This window comes from Lagopus leucura, unplaced genomic scaffold (assembly GCF_019238085.1).
Source record: "Lagopus leucura isolate 7727_CA_CO unplaced genomic scaffold, USGS_WTPT01 Super-Scaffold_100012, whole genome shotgun sequence".
Taxonomy (NCBI): Eukaryota; Metazoa; Chordata; class Aves; order Galliformes; family Phasianidae; genus Lagopus; species Lagopus leucura.
In genome coordinates this window covers 8,476,816-8,504,096 of record NW_024962267.1, presented here as the reverse complement: position 1 = coordinate 8,504,096, position 27,281 = coordinate 8,476,816, and the positions used below count along the sequence as shown (strand labels likewise).

Sequence of the window (27,281 nt, the reverse complement as noted above, 5' to 3'; positions counted from 1 at the left end):
TAATTTCCTTGAAACACTGCTTTTGATGTGGAACACAGTGTGCAGTGTACATATGCCCCAGTATAAGGCTGCCTTCAATCACTTGCTTTGGATTATGTTCCTTCACTGAATAAAATTGGGGTAGTTAGTTTTAACCAAGAACTTTAAAAAAAAAAAAAAAGAAGTTCAGATTTTTTTTAATTATTCTGTTTGTGAATGGCAATACAGAGTCCATCAGCTCACATTTTGTTTTTTTTGTTATTGCTGTTTTGTCAATTCCCCTCTCCTTTGTCCCCTACCTCCTCTTGATGTGCAGCACCAAAGCAGTCTACTGTCTTAGTTTCCATGTGCAAGAAAAACTCCATTCACAAAGCTGTGGAGTGTGTTGGCAGCAGACTTTCCAGACAGTACTTGTCTATTTGACTCGGGTGCTGAGCCGTTTAGACAAGGCCTCTGCAGTGTAGGATCTGAACAGTGTTTCCTTAGGAATGCTGGCCTGATCCCTGTGAATTAAAATCTTTCTGTTGTAAGTCCTTCTTTAACAAGATTCAGCTGTCAGCTTTGTCCTCCATAGTTGTCCTACTGTATAGAAATGTCATGTTCACGTCCTTGGTGATAAGATTTGCACTTTCTTTTTTCCTTTGCTTTTTGCAGTGGAAACTGATTTTTTTTTTTTTTTTTTTTTTTTTTTTTTTTTTTTTTTTTTTTTTTTAATGTTGTCAGGAATCCGTGCTTTAAAACATTGGTTCTGTGTTAAATATTTACATTCTGCCTTAATCTCCACAATTAAATCCTAAGTCAGGTCATTTTGATGTGCATCAGTTGGTGCTTAACTGGCTTTTAGAAAAGGTCTCAAACCTTTTACATAACGAAAACCTTTTTATGTTGAGAGTGCTTTATTGTTTAAGCTTTTCTTTCCGGGAAGTAGAGTCCACTGCTAGTGTTCTTCCCTCTTCTCTTCCTCAGGCTCTGCTGCCATGATTTATTTAGAAGCTGAAGTAATGCAGCTTTTCAGCATGAACGTGTATCTGTATAGCACATATTAAGTGTACAAAATTAATTTCTTAAAATATTTTAATAAATTTGGAGTTTCGTGAGACATAAATTGGAAAATAAGAACAGTGTTCAGTGGACAGCACTTTCATGCCTATTAATTGGCCGTGTCAAATTTGATACCTTTATACTTTTCAGCCTTCATCAGTGATGAGTGAGCCATTCTGTATCAGCCCAGGCTTTCTCATTTTCAGAAATTCATACAGGCTTAGTTGGAGAATAGTGGTGGAATTACTGCAGACTTTGATACTTTACTGGACCAGATGTCTCACAGAAGTTCCTTTGGGATTTGAGGTCACTTCTGGAATGGCTCCTCTCTTTCTGAGGAGAATGAGAGCAAGTACTGAGAAGAGTTTTTGTATAAGTACGGGACTTTTTTTTTTTTTTTTTCCTTCTTTTTATAGGGTTGTCAGTAAAACAGCTTAGATTCTGCCATATCAACAAAGAAAGAGTGAGCTGTAGTTAATGCAACAGGAAGTTGACCTTCTGTTTTTATTGCATGTGAGGTTAATAGTGATAATGAGATTTTGCTTAATCCTGTTTACTGCCAAATGATCTCTTGGTCTTTCATATAATAGAATACTATTAGAACATGTATATAATAGAATTTCTACTAGAATCCAGCCTTTCTGTCCAGTCTTGGCTCCTGGAAGTTCTCTCTGCCGTGTTCCATTTTGGTGATTCTCCTAGACTCTCTGTATTCTCCTCAATGCAGTCCTTCCAAGTCTCCGTCAGGATGCAGATTCTCCATGGAAAACTCCTTACATATTGTATCTGTATTTTCTGGTAATGTCCTTGTGGATTTCCCCTGCCAAATTAGTTATCCTTCTCTGCCATGTACCTAAAGAAATTACACATTCTTCTGCATTGAAGTAGGTGTTGAAACAATAATGGGGGTAGAAGGGGATTTATGTGTCTGCTTGCAGTTTGCATTGAAATTGGGGGAGAGAAATTGACTGCCAATTTGAATTCCCAATAACTTTGTCTTGCTAGTGGTTTAAAATGCAAAATTAATTGCTCTGGTATAGCTTGTGATTTAGATAAGCGTAGTTTTTGTTTCACTATTATTGTTCTTTTGCTCAACTTGTTAGGAAGGGATTTAAAGTAAAGCAGATGTCTTGTAAGCTGTGTTTTTCCTTTTCTTTGATAATGTCTCAGCCGAAAGATTATTTCCCTTTTCATCCTCAAAACATTTTTTTCAAATGTTTGATGACTAATGATAAAACTGTGCTCAAAATGTGCTGACTCATAAATGCTAATAATGAAATGTTAGTGTACTTCAGGTTTCAAATTTAAGTTGTGAGTTTTCTGAAAAATAGGAGAACGTTTTATGGAGATGGTATTTCCAGCTGTTCATAATGCCTTCTTTACATCTGTTTTTAAAAGTCAGACCAACTATCCTTGAGGTACTTTACCGTCTAACCTATGAATCTGGGATGGGGAGCAGAACAAACCCCCACAGTTCAGGTGGAAATAGTCCAGATGGAGTTGTAGGTCTCTGTCTCAAGTCTGTGGGACCAGACGGGATTCACCCAAGGGTACTCAGGGAGCTGGCTGAGGTGATTGCCAAGCTGCTTTCCACCATCTAGCGGTGTTCCTGATCGAGGAAAGAGGTCCCAAAGGATTGTAGACTTGCCAGTGTGACTCCCATCTATAAGAAAGGTATTAAGGAGGATCCAGAGAAGGACAGGTCTGTCAGCCTGACCTTGGTGCCAGGGAAGGTTATGGAGCAAATCATCTTGAGTGAGATTACATAGCTTGTGTGGGACAGCTGGGGGATCAGGCCCAGCCAGCATGAGTTCATGAAAGGAAGGTCCTGGTTGACCAACTTGATCTCCTTCCATGATCACGTTACCTTCCCATTGGATGAGGGAAAGGAGATTCTGGTCAGGTGGGCATCAGCCTCTTCTCCTGCGTAACTAGCAGTAGGACTAGAGGGAATGGCCTCAAGTTGCATGAGGGAAGGTTCAGTTTGCACATCAGGGAAAAATTTCTCTCTTTCAGAGTTGTCAGGTGCTGGAACACACTGCCCAGGGAGGTGGTTGGGTCTCTGTCCGTGGAGATGTTCAAGAAATGTTTAGATGCTATACTAAGGAGCATGGTGTAGTGGGGAAATACTGGTCGTATGTGACCATGAAGATCTTTTCCAACCTTTGTGATAATGTAGTCTTAATTCTTAGCAGAAATCCTAAATCACCTTCCAGCCTATTGCAGCTGAGGTTAAAGAGTATATAACATGGTGTGAAATTTTATATAAAGCAACTTGTGAACAGTGTCGTTTCTTTTATCATAGTTAAAACACTGCTCAGTCATTTTTTGAACTGTGGCTGATATACTGTTCTTATGGAAAGGGATTTGGCAACTTGTTTTGAGTCCTATTAGATAGTAACTACATCTTACAAATTGTTGGTGTTTGGTGTGGTATCTTAAATGAGCACTGGCATAATTATTATTTTTAACCTTTGTGAGGGTCCCTTGGGCAAAGGATAGTTTTTAAGTGTACTGAATCCAAGTACTGCATTGTTGTCTACATATGATTATGATGGGTTTGCTGAGAGCCTCAGGAGGAAATATGCTCACCTGTACTGTAGCTTATTAAACATAATAAAACATCCCCCCACCAAAATACACATCCCTTCATGCAGTTTTATGCATCATGAAAATGTTTTGTCCATATTTGAGTTGAATTTTGCTTTTGAATGAGGTTGTATGGTGCATCTGTAGAATAAGACAGCTTTGCTTTTGTTGTTTGCTTTTGGTTGGTTTTGATATATTCTTTTTTTCTTCTAATTCGTTTAACTTCAGCAGCTCTTGAAGAAAGAGAAGGCCAAATAGCACACAGCAGAACTACCAGCTGTTAGACTTCTTGAAGAATTGTTTGGACTGTTGCAAATAGTATGTGTGGAAATATTGCCTTTATAGCAAAACAGAATTCTTAAACTGTTTATGCAAAATACCATGCATGTTGCATTTTATGTTCTGTTGTTACATGCAGGATGTTTCTGAAGATGCAGTTATGGATGTGAGCAGTTCTCCTTGAACTGTTTTTCCAAACAATGCCAAGTTTGCTTTGTGTTCTTTAACATGGCTCTTATCTGTAAATTGAAAATTGGAAACTGCCTTTTTTCTTCACTCTTCCAACGTGCCTGCTGTAGGCTTGCTGATAATTGTGTACAAAAATGTGAAAGGCTTGTGTTCTCACTCGAATCATTAAGTGCTTGGAAAGCTCCCATAGAAGTTCAGACATCTAAATTTGTTGTAAATTTCCACCAGATTTGTCAGGAATGATTTGCCCTTGGTGAAGTGATGCTTGCTGTCACCAGTCACTTAGCTGTAGTCCGTTCTAGCTCTGTCCCTCAGATCAAATTGTCAAGAAATGTCACAGGGCTTTTCTCATTTCTAGTCAGTATAGACTTGAATCACCTCGTAGAGGCAGCACCTGAACTATTTTTGCTTGGTCAATTCTTACTTACTGTAGAGGCTTCAGCAACCTTTAGCATCTCTTTTTTTCTGATGAAAACATTGTTGCTGTCAGTATACCTGCAGAAGATCAAGGGTCTGCAAGATTTAGGAAGTGCATTGTTGAGGACTTTGAGGAAGGTTCTGAAAGAAAAGCTCCAGTGGAATAGCATAAGTTGTTGTGAGTTGCTTATGGAATTTCAGTGGGGAAGAAAGATGCTTCTTAATGATTATTTACTAACTTAAATTTTGTCATTTATTTGGAAACCTTTAAGACCAGGTGACTTGGTTATGTATTTCTGCCTTCTGGAAATACTGTCACGGTTGTATTCGAAGTATATCTTTGTTGGAGTCAAGTATGTAAGTAACCCCGATTTAGAACTTGAATTTGTACCTTCTTGAAATGCATAATAAAGCTTAGCTTAACGATGGAACCTTTTTTGACAAGGCTGCAGCTACTCTGAGATACTTTCACTTACAAGGCAAAATGCATTTCTGTCTACTTCTTACAAAGATGAATTATGCAGATTTATTCTCCTAGAGGTTGCAGCCTTATGCTCCTGTTCACGTTGTGTAAGGCTTAGTATTGCTTCTCTGTTTGTACATCAGCTTGTTAATATTTAGTATTTCTTTTTGGGTGTCAGGTGTCAAAGTTAAAACTGAATTGGAAGAGATGCTATAACTGTGCTACAATTAACTGCATACAGAAGACTCTGGGAAATGGGAACTAATGTATGTTTTTAAATGCATAGCTGTGCCTAATGGAGGCAGGCTGTACTTCTAATACAGATTCAAAGCTATACATTTTCCCGGCTTGCATAACCTCATTTTGTTTCCGTATTTAAAATTTTAAAAACTGGTAATATGAGGATGTTGGCTCCTGCAGCTGGCGATGAATTACATTCTTTTGGATAACACCTAGGTTTCTTTGTGTTATTTGGAACAGTATTTTTAGCAGACGTGACTTTTGTATATATGATTTCTCTCTATGCAGATTTTTACAACTGTCTTTGTAAAGAATTTTCTGTTATCTAGGATGCTCCTTATACAGAACTTAATACCATTTGGGTTCTCTGGCTGAAATCTTGGTTCTGGAAATTGGGCACAGTGATGGATGGAGCCCTGTCTTTTTAAAGCAATGCTTGTTTGGCTAAATATGAGACGGGCACTGAAATGTATTGGAGGAAATAAAGGTTTTATTGTGTGCCTTCTCTGCAGAGCTGATTTCAGATGCAATTAGATAAATTCTTCGGTAGACTTTTCAGCAATTTTGGCTTGTCCCCTATCAAGAAGAAACATCTTCTAAGTGTATTTTGGTGTATAGGAGGTTACTTTATGGAGGCTGATTTGAAATTTCATGTTATATGATTTATCTATCTATATTATATAATATATATAATATGTATATATAATATTTAAATAATATATATTTATTTAAAATATAAATATTAAATATAAATACATATTTTACATATATAAATATATATTTATTATATATATATTATATTTAAAACTAAAAGTACTACAGTCTTAATGAGAAACTAATCACGTGGAATACAGGGTGGACTTCTACCTGATCCACTTCATGTTTTACCTCTCTCTTGTAGCTATCAAGCAAAGAAAGGGTGGGGTGGATATTTTATAGGTGTTCTTGCTGTGGCACATTAGGGGAATTTCCTGTTTGTTGGAAATAGAGATGATGAAGTAAACATGCTAGGATCTTCACTTAGTTTATTTCAGGAAATTGGTGGGTGACAGTAAACTAAAGTTAGAGAATGTTTGATTAAATTGATTAAAACTTTGATTAAATACAAAAGGAATCAGTAGTTGCAGTGGGTGTGCATGTGGAAAATTGTTTTTATTCCTTGATGCCATTAGCCAGAAAGAACTTATTTTCTGTCGCTTTGTCTGTGAAGAGTGCTGTGATTTCTTATTCCTGCTCAACTGACTGACTGCTTTAATTGAAACTTTTGGTTCTGAATCTGAAGAAAATTAGGGAGCAACTATGGTACGTTTGGTGTTTTTGTAGTTCAAATCTCTGGGATAGTTGAACAGGCTGTTATAATCTGAAGAGTGCTGCAACTCTAGCATGAACACCTTGTGCTGTTTAGAAAATTTCTGTTTACTGTATACTGCACTGATGTATTTTGGGGGATTCCAAGAACACTGAGACAGTTCGCTTTGATGTCTGATATCTGATTAAGACTTCTCTTGTTCCAGTTGCTTATTCAGACAGTTGTTAAATGAATTTTAGAAACTCTTAATTAAAGTTGTGTTGTGTTGCACAAACATTTGTATTCCAAACTGATAGTTAATGTAAAGAAAAATATTTTTAAGGGCTTACTGAAAAAGTTATTATTTGACCGGGCTTAAACACAAACAGCTGGAGGCAAAGCCAAGTTCTTGTACAGACTTGTGCTTAATTTTAGGAGTAGGGCTAGAAGTCGTGCTGTGTATGCTTGATTGACTGTTACTTTCAGCAGTTTTTAATTGATTGTTTATTGAAATTTCAACCCATCTGCAATGCAAAACATGCACTTCCAGTCGTGAGGATTTCTTTTCAGAGACTTTCTTACACATTACTCACATTGCTGGGTAAAGGAGGGACAGTTGCATGCTGTCTGTTTTGTGCCTCCCAGTTAAAGCTGAGAATAAGGCCTTGCAGTGAGGATGCCTGGTTTTCAGATTTAGTGGAGTTCCACTTCTCAGGCTAACTGCCTGGTCAAGTAAAAGAGTTGGAAATGAAGTAAGTTCAAAATACATATTGCTTTTTAGACCTTTTTTTTTTTTTTTTTTTAATGCACATTGCCTAATGCTGCCTTTGCTATCCCAATTTCCTTGAATGGTGAAGTGTTATGCATCTTGTGTTTTGATCTTGACTTCCTATGTTTGAAGATGATGATTTTTTGCTGAAGTGCAAAGCCACGTTTTAATTTTGAAGGACAGATTAAAGGTGAACCCCATGCATTACTGAAAACTCAGTGCAGACATTTCTGTCTTCAAATTGCTACTAACTATTTTAATAAATAAGTAAGGAATGAAATAGTTTCCTGAAGTAATGCTGACTCCCCCAGTTCAGCAGTAAGGGAGAAGTTGAATTTGACAGGACAAGTGAACAGAGTTGTAGCAGATCATGTTGATTAATTTAATGAAAACATTATTGATGAGTCAGGGAAAAGGGATGAGCTGGAAACAGATAAACTTGGGTCAGAGATTGTCACGTTCCCTTATAATCCAGTAACAAACTACTGAAATAGATTCTTGTGATGTGATTAAATGCAACTATTTCTTTCTGGATCTTATACGGAGACAGGTAGAGATGGCTGCCAGGGACCTTAGGGAGTCACCACAGTGCTTCTGATGTGAGCCTCTTTGTAAGTGCAAGGTATAGCTCTTACTTTTTTCATTTCAAAGCTACTTTGCAGAAATAATTTGTTGTTTAACTGGTAAAAAGAGCTCACAGAAATGATTTTTAAACTGTAACAATGTATGTTGTCTCGATGCATTAAACAAATACAGAATTTTGACAGAATTACTGCCTGAGCAATTTCAGAAGCATACAAACTTAGTGACTGTTAAGGTCTTTCTATTTTTACTGAAGTGGCTAAAGGTTTTTCTTTCATCAGACATTCCATGTGTTTTCAGCATATTGTGTTGAGTACAAGCCTAGAAAACTATTGCCTGAAGCATGGTTTGAAAAAATAAAAAAGAAAAACATCAGCTCAAAATACTGTGTAGAAAGAGGCCTTTCCATAGTACAAGACTTTTATTTGGGATGTCTTGAATTTGATATTTTAGCTGACATTTTCTACCTCAGTGTTGCAATTTGAGAGCTGTTGGAATGTCTCTGATATAAGAGCATTGGGATATATCCAGCCTGTACCTGTGATGTTTGAACCTAAGAACTCTTGTTCAGGTTTTCATCTAGATTACTCTTGATTTAAGCTGGTTTATAGGACATTGGATTATACACAGAGAACTTCCCATAACTTCTATTCTTGTTCCAGATCTTTTCTTTCCTCCTTTTTAATTTTTTTCCCCTGAGAGTAATAGATTTCAGAATGCTTTAAGAGGAAGTGTTAAGAGGAAATTAAGAGTCTTGAGAGGAAACATGGAAGTACTAAAAGGCGTGATCTACAGTTCATCACTTGCTTATTGATTCAGTATTAAAATCAAAGGAGAAATGTTAGTGTCAATTATGGCATAAGAATTCTATATATATATATAAATATATATACATTTTTCTTTTTAACTGAAGGGCATGAGGATTTTTTCTTTGGCATGCGAGCAGAGGATCAATATGAAAGAAATAACTTGTCTGCTCAAACCGCCTTTTGTTGTTTACTGTAACTTCAAGGAAATGTGGAGAACTGTGAATATGTGTTTTGGTTGTTTTGCAGTTGTCTATCAAATTCATTTACTCCTCTACAAGTAACCCCTCAAGCCCGAAGTTACATTTTACATTTTCTTTAAGCAGTCAGACAAATGAGTGTTATGGGTAAAAAACCTGCTAGAATGTTTCTTGTGTGGCCCGTTAAAGTGGTTTTCTGTCATGTGTAACTTCTTGAATGGGTAGTGGATGCTGGCATGGTCACAAGTGGACGCAGAGCTCTAACTTCTGAAAATATCCTTGTGTGTTCTGTGTAGTTCTCTGTGTTCAGGAGACTAGGTTTTCAAAAGGCAGCAGTTCAGTTGGTTATTCAGATGGTGTTTTGACCATTTGTGTATTGTTTATCCCTTGAGTAGATTTTTTTTTTTAACCAAATTCCATAGTTGCCTTGAAGAAGCAAATCCTTAATTCAGTAACAAGCATAAGCTTGTACAAAGTTGTTCATGAATAATAAGAAAGGGTGGAGGAGAAAACATCAGTTGCATGGAAGAGAGTTGGTTTAAATATTAGGGTTTTATGCTACCAGTTTTCATTGAATATTCTTAGCATTGTTAGCACAAAATGCGTGTTATGCTGCTTCTAGAAGTACAGTGAATAGACACAATCTTGAGCCTTTAAGGACATTGGCTTTTCCAGTTGTGTTTGCAATTCTGGTGTTTTTTTCTGTTTTTTTTGTTGGTTTTTTTTTTTTTTTTTAAATGTTTCCATCATTGAGTAAGTGTGGCAGCACAAATTCTCTGATGTTTTTTTCCTTTTTTTTTTCCCCACAATGACTTATTTCAATGCAAAGTGCTTTTATTAAAGGAAGTCCTGTTAATGTAATGAAACTTCACTATTGTCTTGGGCTGGGTAGGTTTAAGGTAAGAACTGCAGTGTTGAAGTGCAAATCTTCAGTACAGGGCCTCAGTGAAAGACACTGGAAATACTTTCAGAACTTCTTGGTGTCCGAGAGATGGGCTGTTGCATTCGAATAGTAGCAGTTTAGCTTTGGAATTCTGCAGTGGTGTCTGGTTGCGCAAATGTCAGAAGGGTACGTCTGAAACATTGTTCGTGGGCTTTTCATGTTGCCTTACATGTGGGCTTGTGGATTTTTTTGTTTGTTTTGGTTTTTTTTTTTTTTTTTTTTTTATATTGCATCATCTTATGTTCATCTCAGCATACAAAATTGACAGATTGCAAAGAAAAAATTCAAAAAAGTAAATGCTTTTTTTTTTCTAAATGAGTGATAATTTTTTGCTTTACTGTGTATTTAACATAGTGTTATGTTTAAATGTTGCAACTGTTGGCTTCTACTGAAAGTCTCATTGCCTTCTCATAAATAACACTGGAGTACTGGGCCTCCTGCTTTCAAAGGTGATCAAACCTAATGAATTGTTTTGGAAACGAGGGGATTTACCACAGATTATGGATCTGCCTATTTAAATAACGTTTCAAACGGATCAAGCTGGCTGATGCACTCCAGACTGGATAATAAGATAATACATAGATCACACTTCAGTGCAGGAAGCCTTACTTGTGTGTGGAAGGCTACACCATGTTGAGACCTCATTTTTATAGGTGTCCTAAAATGACATGCTAAGAAGCCCTTTTCATGAGGGGTTAAAGACTGAAAGCTAAGTATTTTTACAGTCTGTGATGTCTTCATATGTTACAGTTGATGTTCTGGAAAAATGAGAGTCAAAGTGCTGCAATGAAAAATGCTCCTTGAAAGGGCACCTGATATTTGCAGCTTAACGTAATCTCATTAGTGCGTTGGTTATTCTCATTCAGGTTAGTCCTATCCAATTTGTTATGACAGCAAAACAAAACCAATGAGGGTTGACAGAGCGTTAGTGCTGAAGAGAAGCAGACATCCAGGAGTCATGTTTATTGTAACTGGTTTAGATGGATCTTACTAAGGTAGAAATAGAAAAATGCTTAAGGTCAGAATGTGTGTACGCCTTTAGAAAAAGTCTTTCTTGAATTGTTGCTTGGCAAGGGTTCTTGGAAGAATAAGAGATCTGGAAAGCTGTCAGTGCTGTTTCACTCCAGAAGTAGGGTCAAATTGAAGTTGTCTCTGCCATCAAGTGCCCCAGTTCAAGGACAGAGTTTTGAGAATTTCCCATGATGGTTACTGTGTAAGTGTTTGAGCACCAAGTTTAGTCACTGAATATGTTTAGGGGAGGAAATACCCAACAATTTTGAATGTCAGAATCTCTTTAAAGAGCCTTGTTGTGTCATATTTGGGGTGCAACTAGAATCATAACAGGGTATTATGTGAGAGAACAGGTTAGAACCTTGTTGTACAAATGACACATGGGCAGCGAACCTTTGTTGTGCTTTCTCTGATTTGAGTGCTTTGTCCTACTGAGTCTGTTCAGTTCGTTCTACTGCTGAGCTGCCATTGAGGAGTCAAGCACAGATGAGCATTTGACTGAAATTTCAGTGGGCACATTCAAAACATTGTTCTGTATTACGGATTGCTCAAATAAAACCTGAAAGCTGCTCATTTCCATTAAATTCTGTTTTGACAGGTGCTTGAAATTAATAGGACAAAAGTGTTGAAAAATGGCTTAAATCTTAAAAGTACTTTGTCATTTCTCCCAGTATGAGCTAAATAGAATTGTGAGCTACTTAAATTCTACTAACCTGCAAGTGCTTTAGAACTGTAACTGGCTTGTTTTCTATTTCTTAGATTAACTTGGTTCCAAATGATTTCTTGGGGGGAAAAAAAAAAAAAAAAAAAAAAGAAAGAAAAAGAAAAAAGAAACATTTAAACATCTGCAGTTGTCCTTTCTTGTTATACAAGAAAATGTCATAGCCTTAGAAAGGTCCTAGTTTGCTGAAGTATGACCTATGTATGCTGTGTTCAACAGCAGTGTGAAGATTTCTCTAAACAGGAAAAGTTTGAACTTCTTAATTTTGATTGGGATGTGCACTGTTTTGAGTTGTTACTGTTTCTAGTTCTGTTACTGGAAAGCTCAGAAAGTCTTAGCTCAGTGTTTTATCTCCTCTGCCTTAATTCATCAGTTTAATTCGCTAGTGGAGCTTGTGTGAAGAGATCCATTTTAGAGGACTAGCAAGTTAATATTTGCCATTTCTTAAGTGAGACACTGTCCTCTGTGTGCCTTTTGCAAGCAAACATTGACAGACTTAGAGGATATGCAGCTGACGTTAGAAAGCTTGGGTGGGGACTACAGGGAGCTGGCAAATACTACAGGATTTAGTGCCAGGCTTGCTGACACAACAGTACTTTGCTTGTAAAAGTTTTCTTTAGGTGGCTAATTCTGTCTTCAGAGTAACTGGAACTGAAGCAGTGTCTCTAATGCCAAGGTAATATAGCAAAAGGAACAACTTATAGGAAATTGAGAATGTTCTTATTACTAACTATTTCTGAAGATTTGAGTTGTGGAAAGAAACCAGCAAACTCCTCTCATCCTGAAAGGATGAATTATGAACAGTGTCATAGAGTGAATGCACTGCAGAACAAATTCCATCTAACTGTAGAGTGTCATAAACAGCTTGAAGAAGGAAAAGCTAGCTGTGCTGTGTAGAATGTCTGTAAATATTGAGCTCTGTCTGTTTTATATCACAGTATCTGTTTGATTCACCAGTTTATAGCCGTGTTTCCTAAGGCACATTTTTAATAGCTTCCCTTAACCTTCACATAAAAATTCCTAACATCAAGTGTAGTCAGACATTGAGAAATGATATATTCTCAAATGAGAACAGTTGCTGTAGTTTATTTACCACATCACCTTAAGTATAAAGTGTTTTGGCTTGAATCTACAATACTTCTGGTTCTCATAAAAGCCTAGGGGCTAATAAAGCTTTCAAGGGATGTGAAAATCCAGCTTCTGTTTGTTTTGCAGAAGGTTAGGTAGAAAATATCCCCCGCTGTCTCCAGTTCTGTATGTGGAGAGGGTTTTGGGGTAACATTATAGAGCAGAGCCTTTGAGTGGTCAGGTGGTGGTGGTGGAAGTAGATGCGCCTGACATAAAAGGCATAGAAACTGGTGTGATCTTGGTGAAAGTATGCTGCCTGATTATATGAGCATATCAATATTTTTTGGATTTCAGTATCACTTGTAGATTTTTCAGAAGAACTTTCTTCCCTTTCCAGGAGTGCCTGAAATACTGAATAGTTTCAGAATAAGTGTGGGGAGAAATAAGAGTCAGAAGGTGAATTTAATCTGTTTTGCAGCTTCACTGCAGTATGCCATGCTATGTTAGCTTAAATATTCATAGAATCATGGAATTGTCTGAGTTTGAAGAGACCTTTAAAGGTCTAGTCCAGCCGCTCTGCAATAAGCAGAGACATCTGCAGTTAGATCAAATTGTTCAGAGCTTCATCCAGCCAGAGCTCGAGCACCTCCACATATGGGGTACCCACCACATCTCTGGGCAATCTGTTTCAGTGCTTCACTACCCCTATCATAAGAAAAAAATGAAAGCTTTTCTCATATATCCAATCTAAATCTCCCCTCTTTAAGTTTGAAACCATTTCTCCTTGTCCTGTCACCACGGACCCTGCTAAAGAGTCTGTCCCTTTCTTTCTTACATCTCCCACTTAAGATACTGGAAGGCGGCTATCAGATTTTCCTGGAGGCTTTTCTTCTCCAGTCTGAAAAGCTCCTTCAGACTCTCCTCTGAAGGGCTCTCTCAGACTTCTCACAGGACAGGGGGCAGGGGGGAAGGTGTTCCATCCCTGGGATGATTTTTGTGGCCCTCTTCTGGATGCACTCCAACAGGTCTATGTCTCCTCTACTGAGGACTCCACATCTGGATGCAGTACTCCAGGTGAGGCTTTACCTGTGCAGAGTAGAGGAGCAGGATCACCTCCCTTGACCTATTGGCCATACTTTTGATTCAGCCTGGGATATAGTTGGCTTCCAGGGTTGTGAGGACACATTGCTGGATCATGTCCAGCTTGCAGTCTACAGTCCTTCGAGATTTTTGGCAGGACTGTATGCAATCTTTTCATCCCCCAGCCTTTATTGATAATAGGGATTGCCACAACCCAGGTGCAAAATTTTGTACTTGGCAGAATTGTTTAATTTTGAGTTGAAGAAAGTTGTCTCAAGTGATGCTTATGCAGAGCAGCTTTGTTCACTAAACCTGTTGCTGCTGTGGTTGCTGTGATTTTGGGGAGCAGTGGAGCATTCTTTTGCTGCATCAACAGCACAATACTTCTAGAACAGGGCATAGTAGCTTCCAGACAGGCTTGTCATGTTTGCGTCTGAGCACCTTACCTGAAGAAACTTGCAATTTTATTTTTGGGAAAGGGTAAAGGACTTGATTTACAAGAAAAGATTTAAGATTGCAATGTGGATAGCTTAGTTAAGTAATGTTTAGAAGACTCTGAGAGGAAAAGAGAATGTTTTAGTGTGAAAGACTTGGTAAAATGTAGAGGATTAAATGCAAATAAAAAGCATGATTAGAAAATGCTAAGCCCAGGGAGGGCTTGTGGTGGATGGAGTGAATCTTTCCAACGAAGAAACCTGGTTGCTTGGCATTTTTAAAATTAAGCTGAGGACAATATGTGAATGGGTATTGGGAAAATTCTTGCAATTTTACAAAGATGTGCTTCTGTTTCTGTTGAGAGCATGACTGTGAAAGAGCCTTCTCTGTGTTGTGAAATTACAAACTGATCTAGTGTCATGGAGTAAAGAGGAGCAAGTCTGATGTATTGACAGTTCTACTTTCTTTGAGCTACAACACTCCCTAACACAGAAAAAAAAATGTCATGCTGATGAAGACAGCATTTTTTTCTCTTCCTTGTGAAACACAATTGTTACATGATTTAGGGGCTTGGACTCAATGATCTCTAGAGGTCCCTTCCAACCCATACAACTCTGTGATTCTCCTGGGTCCACTGCTCAAGCCTGTCTATATTATTGCCCCTTTAAAATAAGGTCCTGCATTCTTTTCTCCCACAGAAGTAAAATTTCAGTAGGATTTTGAAGCTGCTTTATCTAGAGCACCTGGATGGCAGTATCTTGTACATGTGGAAGGCTCTGTCTTCTGCTGCCCTCAGAGTAGTAGGTTGCCTCTGGTCTTCTGTTGCCTGATTACTAAGGTGAAGTGAAATATAAATAATACAGGAATAGAAGTAAAGATTGTTTTAAATCATGGAGGTCTTTTTTTGCATGAACTACTGCTATAAATAGTCTAAAGCTGATTGAACAGAGAACACTTTTGTAGTCTTTGGTAATCTCTGTCATCAGTTCAACTCTGCAGTACAGTGATGTCTTTCAGATCAACATTTGTCTTCCTGAGGACTAGCACTTAAAACGTTGCTTCTAAGTTTACAAAATTTAAAGTGGTGCATTTGAAAGCCTGTATAGCAAATTTCCATGCTGTCCATGGGTTGACCATATCAAGGGACGCTGCAATCTATGGTCTGTTGGGTTTTTTCTTTGAATGGTCTGCTCACATCTCTTTGAGTGTTCTATATAATATTGCAAGCGTTTACTCTTTTTTTGTGCCTAATCACTCCTGAATTGCTACCTATATCATTTTCTCTCAGAGTATGTAAAAATATCTCTAAATTCTTGTAATGAACAAATCCCGGGTTTAAAATGTGGATATACCAAGCAAGATGTCTGTGTCTTAACCCAGTAGAAGGGGCTTGGAGGATGTGTTTGGGGTAGAGAGGCTTTTTTAACAAATTTTCTTTCAGTTCATAACAGGTAACCTTTGGAGAATGTTAAGTCTACTTTGGTCGCTCAGCCTTGTTAAATAAAGGAGAGTCAGCTGGCTGTAATGGTGACCATTTGTTAATAGGTGAGGGGTTTCTTGGTCGGATGGAAATTGTGTACTATCACTGAAGTGATCTGGAGAGTGTCCAAGATTTAAACAACTTGATTGCTCATATTTTCTGTAGCTTGCTTAAGCATTTCTGTTTACAGATGTGTAAAGTCAGCTATTTGTTGCGTAGTGGGATTGCACTTCCTGTAGGTCAGCTGAATTCTTTGGAACAGAGTCAAATTTTTTTAATGTAAAGTCTGTAGACTTTGCTGATAATAGCTGGCAATGAATACATGTGCAAAGTTGAAGAGAATTCTTGGAGAAAGAAGGTTCCAGGGAGGCCTCACTGTGGCCTTCCAGTACTTAAAGGGAGTGTGCAAACTGGAGAAGGAACGATTGTTTACAGGGATTGATAGTGATAGGACAAGGGGGAATGGTTTTTAACTGAGACGGGAGATTTAGGTTAGATATTAGGAGGAAGTCTTTCACTCAGGGGGTGATGACACACTGAAACAGGCTGTCCAGGGAGGTCGTGGATGCCCTGTCCCTGGAGGCATTCTATAAGGTTAGCTGTTGTATTAAGTATTCTGGACTTTGTTCTTCATTTTTTTTTTTTTTTTTTTTTTTTTTTTTGCATTATTCTGACATGAAGTGGAATGTAAGAATGGCTAGTTATCTATTGCAACTTTCATGCTTACTTTTCAGAAGTGAGCACTATCATCAACTTAGTGTGAATGTGCAATTTCTGTAGAGCTTATGGACAAACATGCCTTGACTTCAGAATGTTTTTTCAGGAGTATAGCAGCTGACACTAGCTTTCTTGGACACAGATACAGTTTGAGTATTACTCTTTTTTTTTCTTTTTTCTTTTTTTCAGATGGAGCAATTATCAGATGAAGAGCTTGACCATGGTGCAGAAGAAGACAGTGATAAGGAAGATCAGGATCTGGACAAGATGTTTGGAGCCTGGCTAGGAGAACTGGACAAACTCACACAGGTTGGGGAGGTTTCAGTCATGTCATAGAATAATTATAAATGATTATTACGTGTTTATTTTCATTTGAAAGCTAACTACTTTAACCTTAACGAGGATCTTTTTGAACAATTCGGGTGAGTATGAATTAAGACTTCTAGCTGTGGTGCTTTGTCAGGGTCAAGTATATATCCTTAGCTGTTTTATTGTGTGAGGATAGAAGATGCCTCTCTTCTCAGTTCATTAGCACTACCACTTGGAGCAAGACTAGATGTAGCATATGACCAACTCAGTGTTCTTAAAAGAGTACTGAATTAACTTATTTTCCCCATTTCCAAGTTGTTAAATTTGTTTTTCACAACCTGGTAGTTATACCACTCCCGAAGGGTACAATCCATTTGGAAAACTATGGAATTGATCTTTTGTCCTCATGTACATAGAGAAATACAGACTTCAGCTGGCTAGTGCTAGGCTGTATCTCCAAACACACAGTTGAGCATTGTCTAGTGGCAATGTAATTGAATCTATTTGTTGCACCTGAACAGCAATAAGGAACAAGAAAGTGTGAATGATGTCAATGATGATGTGCTAAGGTCACCTGATGCACCCTAGAGGACCATTATTCCAGAGTGCTTTTCCAGCATCAGAGTGGCAGCTAACAGGACACCTTTTGGCGTTTTTTTTTTTAGTGCTTTTTCTTTTCTTCACAAGCAAATCTTACATTTTGCACGGTATGACAGAGTTCCAAGATAAAAGTCCATTTCTCTGTGATCTCCTGCTTTGTTTTTTCCAGCCATGTGTGCTGGCTCTCCTGAACAGTATAATTCATTTTCTCATTCTTTGTATAGATTTTAAGTAATGATGTGATGCTCCAAGTTTCAATAAGGTAGATGGGAAGAGGCTTCTCTCATCACTTCGTTACTGTATGCTTGGGGGAAAAGGAAGAATCTTCATCTTATGAGAAGACTGACATAAAATGGAGTTAATCATACAACAGAACATTTCAGATTCAGTCTCATGCACGTTATCTTTGGTTTAAAGGACTACCTGCAAGTTCTAAATGCAGATGGCCTTTTAAAGTATGGGAAAATGGGTCAATAAGGAATCCTACCTTTTCAAATGAATAGAAGATAACCTGTAATAAGTCTAAATATCATAATTCTTATTGTCTTTAACTCCCTGTGAAAGATTTTTAATGGTGAGAGTCCTTTCAAAGACCCTATGCCTTCAGATTGCCTCTAATGGGGATCGTCATGTAGGAGCACAATTGGTAATTAGTATTAGATTTTTTGTTCTTGGTTTCACTTCAGCAAATATGAGTAACTTCCAAATATGTGTGTCTTACTTAGGGCTCGCAGCTGTACATTTAATATACAGACTTTCTGCTGATACCTGAATTTGCGTCCTAATCCATGCAGAATGCTTAAAAGCTGTTTCTCACTTATGTACTGCTATGCAACACAGTCTACAGTTTAGCCATTCAGTTGAACTTCTGTCTTTTGTAACTACTGAGAAGTGACATTTCCCCCAGAACTTTGAATAACCTCATAATATTTTGTATAAACAAGTTAATGCAGTCTGTTGTGTCTCAGATTGCTTGTTTGGTAAATAGTTATGTCTTGATTCAGCTGAGGACCCAGTAAAGGGGCGTGATTAAATTTAATGAGCTCCAAAGAGCGCTCTGGTGTAGTTTTAGCATTTGTTGCTGTTTATCAGCAGCACTCTGAAAGCAGTGGAAGAAGAATTTTGTCCCCAAGTTCCTTGAACTTGTAACTTCTTTTTCAAATTTTCTACTTCTGTGTATTTGTTTTGGGAAGATTGAAAGTAAGACCTAGGTTCCTTTCCAGACAGGAATTCTTTGTTAAAAGATATGAAATTGTTAAGATGCCTTTGAGATAATTTGAATTCACTTTGCCCTTTTTAACCCTTTGCCTAGTAAAAGCATTATAAAATGCAACCATGAAATTTTCAACACATGTGAGCAGTGTCTGCATTAGCAATTGGTGTCTGGTTACCCTGTTCAATGAAGTAAGTATTCTCATTTTCCAGAACTAGTCTTTTAGTGCTGTTTCAGTTCTCAGCAGCTTCCAAAAATGAAATTTGCATTATTAATTATGGAGATTGTTCTCTAATAATACAAGGGCTATTCCGAAACTAATGCCTCCTATTTCATTATGTTGGTCCACAATGTCAGAGGTGGATGTTGGTAGTATGGTGGTCGGGTTGAACCTGCCCACCAGTATTCAGTTACATTTTGTTGTTGTGTAGCAGATGGCAGCCTTACAAAATGGTGTCTGGCATGGAAGTGCGTATGAAACAAAGGTGTGTTGTTGAACTCTTCCATGCAGGAAAAAATGGCACCCATTGACATTTGTCCATTTTTGCTGAATGTTTATGGAGACCAAGCAGTGGGTGTGTGTGCAGTGAGGCAGTGGGGGCTGCATTTCAGCAGTGATGTAAATGACATGAAAAATAAGTGATGTTCCAGACAGCTGAGGAGATTTTTACAAGCGCAGCATGCAGGTTTCTGTTGGTTGCTGGTTAGAAAAACAAAAACAAAACAAAACAAAAAAAAAACTTAAAAATGCACAGCTAAGAGTGGTGACTGTGTTGAAAAACAGTGTTCAGTAGCCAAGAATTTACTTGATCAAATAGTGTTATTGTGCTCTTTACTTTCATGGAAGTAAATAGGAGGCATAATGTTTGGAGTGGTCTACATAGTAAGAGTATATCCCAGTTATTTCAAAGGGTAGAATCATACAATGGTTTGGGTTGGAAGGAACCTTTAAGATCATCTAGTTCCAACGCCCTGCTATAGGCAGGGATACCTCCCTCTAGCCCAGGTTGCTCACAGCCCCATCTTGCTGGGCCTTGAACGCTCCCGTGAAGGGGACATTCACAACCCTGTGTACTAACATAATTGTTCTTAAATTTAATAAAACATACTTTAGATGTTTTTATCCAGAATATGTTTGCTTTGCAGGCAATCTCTTGGTTCAGTTGAAAGGAATGATCCCTAATGTGCCTGCTTTGTTTCAAGTTTTCTTTGCTGCCTGTAGGGTTTTAATCTGATGTTTTTCAACAGTTCTGTATGGAATGATATATAAACTCCACTAGAGCTGTTTTTTCCACATAATAGAAAATAGTTCTGGATCACTGCCTTGTGATCATTAACTGATGACTGCCTTCCTTAAGCAAGGACACAGAAAATAAAAAAAGTGTGGATAAAAAACTTAAAACTTTTTGTGCTAGAAGATGCCCTTCTTTTAGACAAACGTGTATTTGGGAAAGCTTTATTATTAGAAGTGTTGCTTTTATTCACACCCTCTGCAGGCCTGTCAAGCAACGCCAGGAGCTAGATTCACCACATAGCACTTCTCACTCTGCAGGTGTCATGCAACTTTTGGGTTACCCATTGGATCATAGTGCCCTACTGCTTGCTTCTTACTGCTGCTGATTAACTGCAAAGTTCTATGTCCGTTAATTGTCTTTTGATTTCATGTTTTGTTTTGTGTTATTTTTTTTTAATCCCTTACTAGATGTTTGGTTGTTTTTTTTGTTTGTTTGGTTGTTTTTTTGTTTGTTGTTTTTTTTTGTTTTTGCATATATATTTTTTTCAAAACACTATCATATTTGGGAGGGGGTCACTTTCACAACTCCATATTTTTCATGGAAAAGACTTATGAGAAAAATACCTAAAATTAGTAATTAAAGATCTTTTATAAAAAAGGAGTTCTCCATTGAGCGCTTTTCTGTGCTTATACCACAGATATGCTCATAATCAAAGGACGCATTTCTTAGGGTGTCACAGTTTGCATGTGTTTAACTCCTGCACAACTCTCTGCAGAGTAGTTGTTATGGATAAATCAGCTGTGTTACGTATTAGCTCATTTTGAAACACAGCTGAAACATGCATTCGGAATTTGTTCCCTTTTAAATCAGTAACAAGAAAGATTAATCTCTTTTCTGCAGCTAAGTCTTTGTGATGTAGTGACATGTTTTTTAGTCAAAATCCTGGAAGAAAAAAAAAACAAACGCTTTTGATATGCCAGGAGCATATCAAATTGGTTATAAAGAAAATTTATTTTCATCAACCTTGAGGATTTCTTTGTCAAATTATATTCTCCACCTTTTCTTATCTTTTTCAGAGTTTGGATTCAGACAAGCCTGTGGCACCAGTGAAGAGATCACCTCTCCATCAAGAAACCAACCTTGCCAACTTCTCTTATCGTTTCTCCATGTACAATTTGAATGGTTCGTTGACTTATTTACCTTCTAAAGTATTATTTTAGGAAAAAAAATAAAAAATTGTTTAACCATAAATGAGAACATTCTGAAATGGTTTCAAAGAATGCTAAAATACACTGTAGCTAGAAGTGAGAATGTGTTTGATAACAGCCTTGCTTTCTTATGGCAGAGAACTTTGAATGTTCTCCAACCTTGTCTTTTATAGCACCTAGTATCTAAGAATTGTAGTCCGATATTTATAAAGAAAACTTGTACTGGGATCTGGTCTCGTGAAAAAAGGAATTAATATGTATTGTAATAAGTTGTAATACAGGAAGCTTGTAATTTGGAGTTTGAGTGTGTGTATAGTATTTTAGTGTCGTGGGTTGGTTTTTTGTTTTTGTTTTTAAAGTAATGTCACATTTGCCTAGCAAAACACATTTCATTGAGAAGCTGAAGCATGATGTATACATTTTTAAATTCTGTTTACAGCAGAGCAGTTTCAACCTTTCAAATGTAACTAAAAATTCACGAGTTTCTCCTATCAGAAAGTATATTTACCCTATATATATATTTTTTTTTCTTTTAGACCAGTCAAGAATACTAGTGCAAATAAACTTAGTGTTTATCAGTGAGGACAGGTTTTGCAATATAGATGGGAAAATACAGTTTCCTTGGCCCTTGTCTTTCAGCTATTAAATTCAGTAACATAAAATGAAGAGCTGCTTAGAGAAATAAAGCAACCCTGCTCATACTAAAAACTCTTCTTCATTGCAGAAGCTCTGAATCAGGGGGAGACTGTGGATCTAGATGCACTCATGGCTGATCTCTGCTCCATAGAGCAGGAACTCAGCAGCATTGGGTCTCATTCAGCAAATAATACTGCAGTGAAACGCCTTGCCACAGAATCCAAAGTTCAGAAACCACCTAGTAGCCGTCCTTCTACTAAGCATGGCAGTATGAAAGGATTATCCTCTTCATCTGGTAAGGTTACTAAACCATCACATGCCAACGTTTCTTTGGATGACATCACTGCACAATTAGAGAAAGCTTCTTTGAGCATGGATGAGGCAGCCCAGCAGTCTGTAGCAGAAGATGCCAAACCAGTAGTTAATGCCCAGCACAGGAGGACAGCATCTGCTGGCACAGTGAGTGATGCTGAGGTGCGCTCAATCAGTAACTCCTCCCGTTCCAGCATAACTTCTGCAGCTTCCAGCATGGACTCTTTGGATATTGATAAGGTGACAAGACCTCAAGAACTGGACTTAACATCACAAGGGCAACCAATCACCGAGGTAATGTCATTAATTTAATAATTCTTTTGGTGTTTTTTCTACAAGTATTTTTTTTTCTTCTTTTCCCCCCCCCCCTTTCTTTTAGGCTGATACTCCCTGCTAAACATGTTCCATACAACAAAACTGATTACAGATCAGGATTGCTTGCACATGGGCTACACACTGTGGCTTTTTTTTTTTTAGCTTTTGTCTATCTGCAAGGAATCTTAATGTAAAAGGTGTTGTTGTAGTTCTTTTTATTTTTCTTCCAAGAACTTTCCTCAGCTTTTCATCTTCCATATCAACTCATGTGTTTTAATGTTTTATATGTAATGTTTTTCTTTTAAGTAAATCCTATATGCTGCTTTTAAATTTAAATCTAAGAAGTATACAGCTTTGAAAAAGGGAATGAAAAGTTGAAGGACATTACTACAGTTGTGTTACTGTATGCTCAGACTACTGCATGTGTGACACATACTGTGAATGTCTGTCTGGAGCTGTAACAACAGTTCGCCACTTCTTAATATTCCTCTTAAATGTGTGGCAAGGAGGACTCTTCCAAACAATGCCCAACACAGAAAACCAACTGGTTCATGGTAGAGCAGTACCAAATTTGAGATTTGTTCGTGTGCATTGGTTAATAATAATCAGACAGCAATTTTTTTTTTCCTCAGTAAAAGCACAGTAAGTTTGAGAAATGTTTGAGAAGTGCTGGTGTGTTACATGAGAAATGGAACATTTTCCATTGAATTTCAGAATTTAAGGAGAAACAAAAACCTGACTTATTAGTCAAAAGACAGCTGTACTAAAACAAACGTTCACTTTCAGTTTTCTCTGTACCAAAAAGACAAGTGGAACAAGCTAAGTTCACCAAATCAATAATAAACACTAATTTGAATGAATTGCGCTTAAACCACGTCTTTATACATCTGCACCAAAATTTCAGATGATGCAAAGAGTGATGCAGACTTATCAGTTTCATGATAACTCATCAAGGTGATACTTTAAATTTTTATTTGAAATGGTGAGAAATGTGTTACAGCTTCTTACAGAAAAAGCTGATTATCAGTATTTTCTATTATTTTTGGATTTGTATTGAGTGTAGAAAAACAGAGGTAGATAGAAATGTATTCTTTTCTCTTTCAAAAGTTGAAATGCAAACCTATTCAATATTGCTGTAGATTAGAGCCCAGCTTGTGACAGTCTGATTGTATTGGTTTTCATTTGTCAGTCATCTTGTTTCTGTGATATAAGACTTACTTTTCTTTTGGATCCCTGACAGTCATGCTGACAGTCATGGAGATATCTCTTTTAATGATTAACTTCGTATGATAATGCACTCTCCTCGAGCTAAAATGACTTTTCTATTTCTTGAGTTCCTCTCTTCAGTGAGTTGCATGGTATAAGAAATCTTTATTTCACTTATTAAAAATTTAAGCTGTTCTTGGTAGTTGATTTTTGCAGGTATCAGTCTAGATATCAGCCTTTCTTTTTTAAGAAGTGATATGCTGAGGCATCAATAAGGTTACCCTTCCAGTCTCCCATTTTTCAATTCTTTGCATGGAAATGAACGATCAACAAACCACTTGCTCCGCCTGTGTGACTGGATATTGTTGAATCAATAGGCACGGTTCCAGAAGTTTGTCTTCACAGGAAGCTAATCCATATTGCTTCAAGTGTTGCAGTTGCTTTCTCAGTTGCTTTCTGAGCTCTTTTAGTCATTGACTCAGAAGCTCAACACTTTCCCCCCCAAGCTTTAGGGGCATTTGAGAGCTGTCTTTGTAAACTCGGTGATTGCTTCTCGGAAGAATTGTGGCTATTGTTTCTTTGCTCAGATAAGCTGCTAAGAATGACTCCTTCAAGGGAGGTAACCAGAAAGTGGTGTTAATTTGAGAGCCAAATTCTGCTCTCTACTTGAGAGCGAAAATCTTTCTAGTGATCAACAGTGTTGCTTTGTTCCACGCTGTCTGAGCTGTCATCTTAATTTCAGTAGTCTGAGGAAAGTATTTATCTCTGAGAGATTTTACAGCAAGCTTTAGAATTTATATTTAACTACTCAATATAAAAGCTTTGGGAAAGGACCTGCTGCCAATGTGGGGGAAAAGAAAACCAGCAAAACACTAAAACCACTTGGTTTTTTAAATTATTATGATTATTATGATTATTATTATTACGGAGAAACTGGGAGAAGCTATACTTCATGGCTTTAGCAGATGCATTTTTAATTTGTTATTCCCACCAAATACTTTAAGTTTGCTCTTTTCTTTTTGCCTGTCTTCCTTGTGGCCTTTCTGGTCTTGAGCTGACCTTTACAATTCTTTGCTGCTATGGTTCTTGTCAAAGAGTCAGTGACTTGGCAGCTCTACCCTTTTGACTGATCCACTCTGTCCTCTCCAGGCAGTGTAAGGACTTAAAAATAAATAATAATAATTTAAAAATAATAATAATAGAAATTGTCTTCCACGACTTAGTTTTATAGGAATCACTAGAGGACGGGAATAACATAAGTAAAATAGAGGACTTCTGACAGGAGAAAGTGCTTGCCTGAAAAAGAAAATTAAGCTTTGTAGTTACTAACTTCAGTGTTGTATCTTGGAAAATAGTTCTGCAATGTGTTTGAGCCACTTGGCCTGGAAATGTAGGGAAATGCTGTGAAGGAATGACCGTGCACTGGCATGACTAAAGTCATGGATAGTCTGGCACCCTTTCTGACCAATAATAGTGATAGATATTATGTAAAGATCTGCAGTTCTATAGCCACCAAAAATGAGAGGGAATGAGGGAGGATTGCTGATGTGTGCAGATACTTGGGGGGGGGGGAAGGGGGGGAGTGTGTAGGCAAGAGCTAGAGGGAGTACATCTGTTCGTGGTAATGGATTCTTCAAATCTTCTTGACTGAGCAGTAGGAATGGCACTTGCGTTCTTACTTGTCCTAGCAGTCTGTCATGTATGGACTTCATGTTATGGAAAATGCAGCAGCATCATGACAAATAGTGACTCTCAATGATCCTGTTCACCAGAACCATCCTTGTTGGTTCACAATGTCCTGAATTTGTGTGTACTGCTTCCAGGGGAGTTGACTGAAATTCCCTGAATTGTCTAAAATCAGTTTTATTTGTAGCCGTAATTATTTGTTTTTTCCTTTCTTAATGATTCTTAATGTTACCTATTTGGATACTGGGAATGTTAATAACTTCTGTAGTCTCAAGATTTTTTGTTGGTGGTACTAAGTGTTGTCTGTCTGCACTTGTGCTCTTATCACTCAGCATTGCTGAGTGAGAAAAGTTGCTTCCACCTTCTCAATGCTCTGTCCCCTGCAGTTTTTACTCAGTTGAAATTGTTTTCCACAAAACTACTTCCCAAATCCATGCTCCAACTGTATTCTTTTTAAATTGGTAGATTGCTTTTCATCTTCCATGTTTGTAAATCTATAATGAGTGGCATCCACTTTAAATGTTAATTTCTGCTGATCAGATATTTTACATGAATGTAGAACTGAATGAGTGTAGCAGTAGCAAGAATAAGGAAGAGGAAGCGATGGCTGCATGAGTAACTTGTCCCCTTCACCTTCCAGTACTAATTGTTTCTGCCCTCCATTCCTTCTGTACCCCTGCTACCAGAAATTCTCTTTTTGCAGTGAGCTGTGGTAGATCAAAAGGAGAAAGAAGTAGTGGGGAAAGAACAGAGAACTGTGTTGATCCTGCTTGTATAGCTAGCAAGACGTCTGATGATTTAAAAAAAAAAAAAAGCCTGTTCATGATCAGTCATTGTTACTGTCCTGCATACGCTTAATGAAGGCATCACAGATAAGTTTGAAGTCTGCCATCTGGTCTGACTCAGATGGCATCCCTCACCACCTCCCTCCGAACATGATATAGTTCTTTGTAACCCAATTGGCATAAGTAGAGATCCTGACTTGCATACAAAGATAACTTCTAATTTGATGTAATAATAATTTAGCTGATTGTACATTTATATAAATCATAGAATCATCAAGGTTGAAAAAGACCTCCAAGATCATCCAGTCCAGTCATCCCCCTATCACAGTATTTCCCATATAGAATCACAGAATCACCAAGGTTGGAGAAGACCATAATCTGTATTGGCCAGAAACTCCTGTGGGATAAAGTAGAAAATTTGGAATGGATATAAGGAAAAACAAAGTTTGTGTTTCACAGCTATTTTGCCTTGATTCTCATATGGGTTATTTTAGTTTCCACACAAAGGAGTACAGAAGCTTTTTTAACCATAACAGAGTATTATGGGCCATGTTTTCTGTGTGATCACTAAAAGTGTTGTATTGCACAAAAATATGGCTAAAATTGTGTGGATTTTTTGTTTGTCAAATTAAAATAAGTGAAAGAGAAATAAGGATATAAGCATTATCTTTGTATTGGTAGGTCTTGATTGTGTGATCGGTGTATCAGGTTGATTTCATGATTTCATCAGGCTGCAAATTTAGAACTTGTGCAATGTTTTCCATGTAGGAGGAGACTCATGAAATTGTAGCAGGAAGCTGGTTAGTGTAAAAGTAGGAAGAATATATTTACCTTCTGAGATTTCTAGTCAAATTTCTCTGACACTGATGATTAAGCTTAAAAATTTCTTCCCCAGAAGGAACAGGAAAAGGAATAGTATAATTGTGTACTTTGATGCAGCTGGCTAGCAAAGTTGCTATCAGCACAAAACTTTCAGTTATAGGTTATTTTGTTACCATCATCAGGTTTAACCCCGGCAGGCGGCTCCTTACCATTCAGTTGCTGCCCATTCTCGCTGGGTGGAATAGGGGTGAAAATTAGAGAGGTAAAAATGAAGGAACTCATGGATTGAGTTAAAGACAGTTTGCTAAGTGAAAACAAAAACAATGTGTGAAGGCAAAAAAGGGAATTCATTTGCTAGTTTCCATCAGTTGGTGGGTATTCAGTCACAGAGCTCGCTGCGTGCAGTTATTGGGAAGGCAAGCACTGTCACTTCAAACGTCCCTCTCTTCCTCATTCTGTACCCCAGCTTTTATTGCTGAGCATGGTGCCAAGTGGTATGGGATATCCCTTTGGTTAGTGTAGGTCAGCTGTTGTAGTTCTGTCCCCTCCCAGTTTTTTGTGCACTCCAAGTTCCTTGCTGTCAGGGCAGCATGAGAAGCTGTGAAGTCCTTAGTTCTGCTCAGCAAAAACAGCATTTTCTCAACACCATCAACAATG

The 27,281-nt window shown here is 37.6% G+C and overlaps 1 protein-coding gene across 6 annotated transcripts in view; it reads left to right on the top strand.

Annotated features, from left to right (window-relative positions):
• Positions 1–27,281, top strand: part of RAPH1 (Ras association (RalGDS/AF-6) and pleckstrin homology domains 1) — an 84,372-nt gene that overhangs the window by 16,934 nt on the left and 40,157 nt on the right. For all 6 annotated transcript variants that reach the window (XR_006179540.1, XM_042874260.1, XM_042874262.1 and 3 more), the window contains exons 2-4: positions 16,487–16,606; positions 20,731–20,836; positions 21,587–22,104. Coding sequence is in view for 5 of the 6 variants with exons in the window: in XM_042874260.1 (XP_042730194.1) it covers positions 16,487–16,606; positions 20,731–20,836; positions 21,587–22,104 (744 nt within the window). In the remaining variant the exon portion in view is untranslated. The remainder of the gene's footprint in view (positions 1–16,486; positions 16,607–20,730; positions 20,837–21,586; positions 22,105–27,281) is intronic.